Below are 9,912 nucleotides of genomic sequence, written 5' to 3'. Positions count from 1 at the left end.
TTAAAGCAACAGCACCTCAGGAAAGAAGTTGTTTATCTTGTCCAATTAAGTCAATAATGAGCGCAATCTGATCGTAATAGCTCAGCTGGAGTAAAAAGCTGTAGACACACTGGGTTTCCAGGAAAATGTTTGGGAACCCTTGCTTTAAAACAGCCGTTTTAATCCTTATTTACGATTAAAACAGGAAATCGATACACTGATCCTGTGCAGCACTAATAATATCTATTAAATCGTCAACATCGTCAATCAAAATAGCCTTGCTTAAATTACATTAGCTGTCATTTTGGACTATGTGCATGACCGTTATTCGAGCGGAGAATTGTTTTTTTTAAGCCAGTTAAAATAACAAGGCGAAAGCTTTATTTCTAATCTAAACTCTTTATCGGCGAAGGAGTTCCAGCGAATACAGTCTCTCGCAAAACGCATTTTGAACGAAGGAGGTTTAAAACCTTTATGTCCTTCGTGAGGAGCCGTAGCGGTGGGCGGGAGTGACATGGCAGCCAAGGTGAGAGGGGAGTTTTTCCCGATATATTTGCAACAAGAGCTTTAATCCACTTGTTTGCCCACCAACCCCTTTTTATAAGAAAGAACAGTTAAGATCTTATTTTATGTTAAAGTATTAATATATGTTTGGATTTATTTAATAGCATTTAAATCGCTTTCGAGAGACTCATTACTGTCGGCTACTGTTCTGTCATTTCGCCCGAGAAGATTTGGAGATAAATTTGTTATTGATAGTTAAACCTTAAATGAGAAACTTTTTATTTTTTCATTTATTGTAAGGAAACAATGTGATTCATTTGTGACGCAGCTGGAGTTTGCCGACATTTCACTTAGTCTAAAGTGTGCCAAGTAGTCATCAGTCTTGTTAAACTCGAATCTGATTGACGTACTACATGCATTTTGTTTCTAAATATGTAGGAAACTATATGGTATATAAGCATTAAAATCGCATGACAGTTTTGATCCCGTATTGTTGTACTTCAATTATTTTGTCAGTTATAAAAACATTTAGACACACATGAATGCAACACATCAATCTGAACCTCTTTCGCCTTACAAAAAACATGTTTTTGCTATGTTAAAACTGCATAGTGGAGACTTTAAAATTATGATTATCAAAAACTAAAGTATTATGAAGCATGTTTGCGCTAGAAAGTGATATTAATGCTTGATCACCCATCAGATTGTGAGTCATGTGTTCGGCAGTTATTGCTGAGTGTGTCGTGTTCAGTAAGACTATCTCAGACAGGACACGTAAGAACAGTAATAAAGTAGCTAAACTGCGTTTGATTACTACAACTAATCTGTTTAATTGTACTGTCATTTGGATGAGACGCACTTCTACGTGAACGGCAGGTGGCAGCACACTATTTTAAAAGTCAGTCGATACGTAGCTACAACGTTCTGTGGGTATTTAATAAAAATAGTTCAGGTGGGGAGCTGCGTCAGCATGCGTGGTCTGCAACGGAACAAGTAATAGGTTTATTTCATGCTGAAAAGAGAAGAGAGAAACACAACGTTTCGGCTGTGAAGCCTTCTTCAGGTGTGTGACACGCCGAAACGTTGCGTTTTCTCTCTTCTCTTTTCAGCATGGAATAAACCTATTATTTGTTCATTTAATAAAAATGTTGCTTAATCCCTTGTTGCAGCAAGAGGCGTTCAAAGCGATCGTGCTCTTGTTGTAGGCACTGTAGACAGTGTCCAGTTCTCGTCATTATCCCAGAGCTCTTTGAACACGAGAAAGTTTGCAAAATCAAGGTGCCCCGTGTAACTGGTGTGCAGTTTTCGCATAAAAATCTCTGTCATATGATTCATATAATTGCCCCCCCTCACCCCCTCCACACACCACGGTTTTCTGCAGCGCTGCGCTAGTTAACCTGCGGCCTGCGGGGGCGCTGCTCTGCTCTGCAGGTGCTGGCGCTGGCGGCGGTTCCGGGGGCGCTGCGGGTGCGCGCGGCGGGGGACCCGCTGGAGAAGGACAGGCTCGTGTCCCCGAAGCAGGTACCCGCATTGTGTGCTCAGGTCACGCTCTCCCCTGCTCCTGGAAACGGCTCTTCATTCCACCTTCGATCTCTTTAGTTTCTGGATCGGATGTGGACTTAATCGGTCTGAAGTGCTGCCGTTTCCCAGTATTTAGCCGTCAGGTGTTAAACCCGCGGTCCTCTTCAGTATTGCTGACATCAGCCCTTAGAGCCACTTTATCCAGACACAGAGTTTGTGTGGGCAGCCGGAGCCTATCCCAGCAAGCAACGGGTGCAGGGCAGGCTACGCCCTGGGCAGGCCGCCAGTCCATCGCAGGGCAGACACTCACGCCAGGGCCGGTTTTCCCCAAAAGCTTATTAACATACCAGTATGTTTTTGGACTGTGGGAGGAAGCCCATGTGAACACAGGGAGAATATTCTAACTCCACACAGATAGGAGTCTGGGAATTGAACCCAGGACCCCAGTGCTGCACGGCAGCAACGCTAATGACTGCGCCTCTGTGCCGGTCCTGCGGTTGACACCTAATGTTAATCCTTTCATGCATGGGGACGAAATTATCGACTGCCCTCGTATATCCATGTCCACGTACACTTGTATTACCCCTGTCGGTGCCTCGTCTGTGGATCTCGGGGATATTCCTTCCTGATCCTGCGGGCCTGCGGTCTCCCAGATCACATGAGGAATGTCCTCCATCAGTAAAGGCCTGGACGCAGTGTTAATACAGACCACGTAAGTGAACAGCTGGTTCAGATCACATCATTAGGAGTCCAGACTGAATACCAGTGATCTAGCTGCTGCCTGAGAGTGAAATTGGCCCCGCTTGTCTTGGGAATATCGCAGTGTTACGTGTTTTTGACCTCCTCCTCCACGCCGGGCTCGTCCTGCGAGTTGAGCACAGGCAGCGTGGAGACAAGCGAGCGACTCTCGTGTGCGGGGGTGTTTTTAACGGCTTTCCCTCTCTCCCTCTCCGCCCCCCCCTCCCCCCGGCGTGGCTAGATGTCCGTCTACGCCCCGCCCGCGCAGAAGCTGCAGTTCGTGGAGGAGCAGCCAGGACGCCTGCAGACGGGACTGGCGGGGGCCAGGGAGGGGCTGCGGCCCTACGTCCGCTCCGTCAAGGTACGGCCCGGCCCGGCCCAGGGGCTGCGGGTCCTGTCCTCCCCCTCAGACCGCGAGGCGGGAATTCGCAGGGCCCTGGGAAGAGATCTCCACTCTCATCCCGAACTGCAGGCTGTCCTCCAGCCCGTTCAGCCAATAAAAACAGTTTGATTGGATTTGTCGTATTGACACAAGAGACGCAACCACTGTGTGTCTGGTGCATGTCCACGACCGCAAGCGCCATCCGGGCCGTCTCTCTGATGAGCTGGGAGGTCTTGAGCTCGTCTCCGATATCTTCCGTTTTTCTCGCGCCAGGGTGCCTGTGCTTCAGTCAAAACAGGAGTGATCAATGTCGTCGACTTTGTGCAAGGTGAGCTGGGTCTGTGTCGCTCTGTATGTGCTGTTACAGTCTAGCACTGCCCCCGTCACCTTTCAACTTCCACCTTTCACCTCTTCTCCCTTAGACGCCTACATCTACCTGAAAGACCCGCCCCCAGGGTTTCTGCCCCGGGTCAGCCTCATGACTGTGTCAGGATTGGCCGGCCTGGTCTTGGCAAGGAAAGGTGATTGGTTGGTTATCCGTTTACAGTTTTTGCATATGTTGTGTATTGCTGAAATAGAACAAAGACTTGTTGGGAAACTATAGTTCGTTGTTACGTCCCAGTGTGTGTTCTGTGTGTGTTTTTCTGTTATGTCCACACTGCGGACCCTTGATTGTTCTCCCTTCCCCATTGGCCCACCATTACACCACACTCTCAGTATGACATCATCATCAATCAGCCTCTCAGCCAATCAGAGTGCATCTTATTCAGTATATAACCTGGAGGTTTTCAGCAAGGAGAGGCCTTTCGTTTGACTTTGGTCCCGTTTGGTTTTGGTTATCGCTTCGCTTCGCTTCGCTTCTGGTTATTGCTTCGGCTTCGTTTGTTGGTTTGTTTTGCTTTGTGTGTGTATATTTTCGTATAGCTTCGGCTTTGTTGTTTTGTTGGTTTTTTGTTAGTTTCTTTGTACTTTCGTTTGTTTATGTGTTCATCCTTGTTTTGTCATTACCTTGCCCCAGTGTTACATGTTCAGCTTTTGTGTTCGTTTGTACCCTGCTCCTGTTGATTACTCTTGTTTTCCCTTATTCATATTCCTGGTTCACTTGTGTTTTTGTGTGAACTTTTGTATATAAGGTTAGTTTAGGTTGTTGGGTACACTTAAACACTTAGTTGATTTTGTATTAGTACACTACTTTAGTACGGGTGAGTGCCGTTTGTCTTGTATGGTTTTGGGTAGTCAGTGCAGGTTAGCTAGGGTGTTGAAGACGCCGAAGACCGTGTGTTTCGGGTTTTCTTTTGTAGTCAGATTAGCTTTCCCTCACTGTCCTAGCCAGCTGCATTTTGTTTGTTATTTTCTTTTCTTTGGCACCACTCTAGTTCCTTACCCTTATCACGCTTCCTAGTCCCTCACCAAAACCCCCCTGCTTCCAAAAGAATTATCCTAAATGTTACACCCCTTTTCCCCCTAGACACTTGGGGTCGTAACATTCGTGTTTTTGGCTCCTGCGGTCTGTTTTGTTCTTCTGTCAGTATTTTTTATCTTTATTTGCTAAGTTCACAAGGGTCTGGCATTCTGAGCTGATAGGGGGGTGTTTTTGCCTGTGTGGAAGGAGTGACGGTGGATATGAAACTCTCTGCTCAGGGTCCCGTTTCAAGAAGCTGGTGTTCCCTGCGGGCCTGGTGGCAGCGGGGGCGGCTGTGTGCTACCCAGCGCAGGCAGTGGCCTTTCTGAAGGTAACTCCTCTTTCCCACCTCCTCCTAGCACACCAGCTGTCGTCCAGAGTCCTTGTCTGGGCTGAGGTTTCCCGGTCAGTTCCTGGCCAGTGTGATCGGAGCAGCTGATTTTATTTTTGCTGAAATCAAGCTTTCAATGCACCCTTCCCTTGCAAATTATAACCCGAGAGCTTGATGTTGTTGTTGTTGTTTCTTTATTGGCGTGGGGTGTCTTGTCACTGTGCAGTGGGAAGTCCAAACGAACTGTGGTTATAAGTCTGTGGGCGAGTCAGTGTTGTCATTCGCTCCAGGCCCAAACCAGGGAGGTGTTTGAGTGGGTAGGGAGTGTGCATATCTGCATGTGTGTGTGCGTGCGTTAGTGTGTGTGTGTGCTGCCCCTTCCTCTCCGTGCCCCTCGTGGGCACGGGCGCTGCCAGCGGAGTCCAGGCGCTGACGGACCGTGGTGCGTTTCCTAGGTGACGGGCAAGAAGGCGTATGCGGCTAGCCAGTGGACCAGCGGCGCTGCCAGTTCGCTATGGAAACGGAGCGCAGCCAAACCAGAGGGCCAAGAGGTACTGGTGCAGTCTGTGTTGTGGTCGCCGCCTGACACCGTGCGAGTTCCGCTGCAGGAGCGGTCGCTTATTTAAATTATTACTTTTTGGATATAAAACCCGATAATAAAAAGCATCATAATCTGTCTGAAAAAGAGAGAAGGTTGTTCAAGTCGCTGAAGAGACTCCAGCGCGTGGGGTCACGCAGTCTGCTGTAGGTCCGTTTGCACATTCACCCTCTGTCTCTGTCTCCCCTAGCGGTCGGCCTCAGCAGAAGAAGAACTCGGCCCTGCGCCTGTCCCTGGTCCTGAGCCAGAGGCTGCCCAGCTGTCGCCCCTTGCTGACGCCCCCCTTGTGGCTGAGGGCGTGGCCTCCGAAGCCCCTCCTCCCACCCCTCTAACACAGCCCCGCCCCCCCGCTCCTGACCCGGCCTCTCCCGAGCCCCTGGCCAGCGACCCTCCTAAGCACCTGGAGTCTTCCTCAGCCCCAGAGGTCCCGCCCAGCGATCCCGGCTTGGTGACACCTGTAGCTGACGCACCCACAGGTACCCACACCACTGCACGCCAGGCAGCCAAAGGGACCCACCCTGTAAATGAGCGTACCCCTACCCTTCCCACGGAGAGAAACACACAGGAACAGCCCGATGTGTCTCCTGAGCACTGCAGTCTTCTGCTCAGTCACCCGAGTCAGGCCTTTAATATATAAGACACTGCAGCTCTGGTGCACGTTAACATTTGCCCCTGGGGTGGTGCATGCAGATAATGTGTATCAATGAAGTGGAGGGTGCTCATTTTAATGCACTAGGACATTCCCACCTTAGTTTAGTATTCTCAGTTTGCCACTTTCTCTTTGCAATACAAAATATAAATGATTTGTTTGGAGTGTGGTATATTTTGGGCTGCCTCGCCATGTTGAGGCCGGTACCCTGGCTTCACTCAGATGCTGGGATCAGTGAGCTGCTGTCTACCAATCGGACTGGATGGGCCGAATGGCCTCCTCTGGTCTGTAACCATTCTTATCGGCGGGAGATGCTCTACTCACTCTCCTGCCAGGAGCTGTAGAGCTTGCAGCCTGGCAAAAGGTGAGTGGCCTTGCTGGAGGGGGCTGCGTTGGAGGAGCCTGGTTACAGGACTCATTCTCTCCGAGCAGTACAGGAGGTGGAAGCCTCACCATTCGCCGCTTCCAGATTGCATGGGCATAAAAAACGATGATGTGTTTTTAAAAGTAATAACGGAATCCGTGCAGCCAGACTCTGTGGTGGTGGTGGTGGTGGTGGTGGTGGTGGTGGTGGTGTGACCGTCGCTGGCTTAACGGAGACATGGTGGCCGACGCTGACTCTTCTGCCCCTCTGTGTTCTCAGATGCCCCGGTGAAAGCGCGGTTCACCCCTGACCCCAGGCTGGCGGATCACGGCCAGTCCAGCCCTGAAGACGCAGACCTGTACAGCACGCGCAGCTGAGCTGGGGGGGGGACCTTACCCCCCTCTGCTCTCGACTGTCCCCCATCAGTCATCGGACACCAGGCGGGGCTGTCGGTCTGAACTCCTGCCCGGCCGCCGTCAGGGCTGTTGGGCAGTTCGTTACAGCTGAAAAACACATCTTATTTTAGAGCTGCAGTATATACAAATTAAAGATTACAGGGCATTAATGTTTGCAGGTTTTGGTAATAAAAATCTAACCCTCCCCCCCCCCCGACCAGGCAACATCACATTTGTTAATGATTCTGTGTAGACTTAGACTATGGATGTCTTTACCAGAAACGCCTTCATTTACAAGCGATATCCCCCCCGAGACTGTGCCTTTGCTGCATCACCTCAATGTGCAAATTTAAACCAGAAAGACATGCAACAGTACCAGCAAGGGAGGCCGATTGGATCTGCAGGCGCAGAAAGGCGTGTCTTGGACCCCTGTGCCTGGGGGGGGACGCCAGCGAGGCAGCCGCTAGCCCGTCTGTCGGGGTGCACCGGAGCTTGCGGATCACTCGGCGCCAAAGGGTGCTGACGGGTGGGGGTGTCGCAGGAGCTTGCCTGAGATAGTGGGGGCTCTGCTGCTGGGCGGCCAAGCTGTTAAACAGTCAGCAGGCAATTGCATTTTTTTCCCCACACTTGAGTCATCCACCCCCCCCCCTCCCCCTTGGTGTAGATCCTAGACCTACAACTATTCGCAGAATTTTGTCCACCTCTCATTTTGTTATGCTAGATTTTTAGCTTATGTATGTGTGTGGGCAGACACCGTGCGGGGAAGATGAATGCGCACGTGATTAAATTTGCACACATCAATCCAGAACCCAGAAGGAAGAAGTGGACAAGGCTTGCAGTCTGCCATGACTGCCTGTGGGTATTTTTGACATGACTGCATTCCAGTGGAATAAAAAAAAATACTCTTAATGTAGTTATTCTTTTCCTTGTTTCACCTCTGGTGCTGTCGGCAGGTGTCAGGGCCTCTTCCTGTCCTCCTGTCTGCAGGTTTCCAGACTTCCTGTTCCTGTTGGATCTCATGCGGATCTGTCTTATCCTTATCCTTTAATTGGGGATCAAAGCCAGCGTTTCAAATGATTACAGGTGTTGTGCTCCCTGTGCTCGCTTTCATTGGAAATTCTCATTTTTGTTTTTCTAGCCTAGAAACATAACCATAAAATAGAAAGCATAACCATTTGCAGATTCCTCATCCAATAAATCTTGAAATCCAGGATCTAGTTAATTTGCCGAGTTTTTTGCCTGTCGTGAGTATTTTGTGTGTCAGAGAATATTTTTCCTGAAGACTGCTCTGTAGTTGTGCTGTGCAGCAGTACTACATAACAGCTGTACTGGGGATGTGGCAATTGTAATGTAACAAGGAAGGAGTTCTGGAAACAGGATAAAAAGTCAGTTGGAAAGTCCCTGCATATTATCAATTTCTAGATCTCGATAAAAATAAATATGAAACTTTAATCAGCTTCTGTGTTTTTTTGTTTTTTTTTTCAGTTCCTTATTTCTTTCAGCAGACCTAATTCTGTTTTGGCGTACGGAATAGTCAGGTGAAACATCAAAAGACCTCTTTACTGCATAGGCCTTCTGGCGTGTGTTGTCTCCAATGGCTTTGCTGTCCTCCCACCTCCCAAAGGCATGCTGCCTGGGTTAGTCGGCATCTGTAAATTGGCCTCGTGTTTGAGCTTGTGGGCCTTACAACAGACTGGTGTCCCCCCTCATCCTTGCGCCTTATACCACCAGAATGGCCTCTGACTTGTCTGTGACCCTCCCCAGGAAAGAGCAGCAACGTGTTGAGCCACTGCTACATGTGAAAAGTGAATAAAGCAGCAACTCTTTATCATGATGACAGTACAGAAGGTTATTTATAACTTCGGCATTTGCTGTAACTTGAGGTTTATTGCAGGAAGTATCTTAGCACTGCTGTCAGTCCTGGACAAGTTGCAAGTTGTTCGTCGGCCGGGAAGAAAGGTGAACACTTCACAGTGGACTCAACAGCTGTGAAGTGATCAAAACAGGGAAAATGAATGTCACTAAGAATTATCTCCACAACGAATCCTGACCTTTCTCTTCTGTTTTGGGCCTGGCCTCTGGCAGGTGTCGAACTGATTCCCATGAGGGAAAGGAGGGAATTCCCGGAGTAAAATCCAAACCTTTACTTCATTGAACCAATGAGTTTCTTGATTGGAACTTCTGTCAGATGTTTTTCAACTCGAAGGTTGACCTGTTGATAAAGCAGACGTTTATGAAACGCATTAGTTAAAAGACAAACTGTGTTTGGGAGCCTGAAGCTGGGGAAGAATTTAGATTAATCCTATTATCAGTTATGATATTGATTAGCAGTTATTAGGGTTTGGGTATCTAACTGAGAGCTCAAATGTCTGGGGGACCCCTCTCTTAGAGAACTGTACATGTTCTTATAAGGTGCTGTACTGCTTCTTTCCATTAAATCAACTTTTCTAGTGGATCATTAATCAATGAAGAAAATCTGCTTCTGTAAAAGTGGTTGAAACTGTGATCTTGCCTGCAATTAAAAAAAAAATGCATCACTGGAAAAACTTTCATTTCTGTCCTCTTACTGTTCTGCGTGACCAGGTCAGCTGGTTTAGATGTTTGCTCTTGTGCTGCATCTAATCATCGCCATTCAGGTTCCTCTCTTAGAAGAGAAATGCACATGATCTCGTGTTTCTTTAAATTACTTTTCCAGTAATAACTTTGCTTTGTCTCCCCTTTCAATAAAGGGGAGTCTTAAAACCTAGAAATATCTATAATTTAAAAAATAATAAAGTAGTGAAAAGGCAAAGTCTTCTTTACAGGCACTTCATGTTCCCTTGGCTGTAGGTTGAAGTATTTAATGTTCCAGCTATCATCGGGAACTCCTTCTGCCGAGGTCAGTTCTTATCCTTCAGGGAAACGGCTTGTATAATAAACCATATGGTGGGAGGATTTTGTCCCGTGATATCGTGCTGTGACATATTCTTCTGCGCTCATCTCATTGCTCTTATATTGCTGGTAGGTCAAGGTTAACAAGAACATGTTCTGGCTTCCAGTAACTCGGCTG

At 48.2% G+C, this 9,912-nt stretch overlaps 1 protein-coding gene across 1 annotated transcript; it reads left to right on the top strand.

Annotated features, from left to right (window-relative positions):
- The first annotated feature begins 393 nt into the window (after positions 1-393).
- On the top strand, positions 394-8,319 carry apool (apolipoprotein O like). The gene is made up of 9 exons (XM_088924794.1): positions 394-505; positions 1,915-2,004; positions 2,984-3,103; positions 3,398-3,452; positions 3,547-3,645; positions 4,766-4,857; positions 5,313-5,408; positions 5,646-5,931; positions 6,748-8,319. The coding sequence occupies exons 1-9, from the start codon at positions 494-496 to the stop codon at positions 6,843-6,845; spliced, it is 948 nt and encodes a 315-aa protein (XP_088780920.1). The 5' UTR covers positions 394-493; the 3' UTR covers positions 6,846-8,319.
- The last annotated feature ends 1,593 nt before the right edge of the window (positions 8,320-9,912 follow it).

The sequence above is a fragment of the Atractosteus spatula genome, chromosome 9 (assembly GCF_055471065.1).
Source record: "Atractosteus spatula isolate fAtrSpa1 chromosome 9, fAtrSpa1.hap1, whole genome shotgun sequence".
Classification (NCBI taxonomy): Eukaryota; Metazoa; Chordata; class Actinopteri; order Semionotiformes; family Lepisosteidae; genus Atractosteus; species Atractosteus spatula.
The sequence above is the reverse complement of the archived record's forward strand: the minus strand, read 5'-3'. Positions and strand labels throughout refer to the sequence as shown.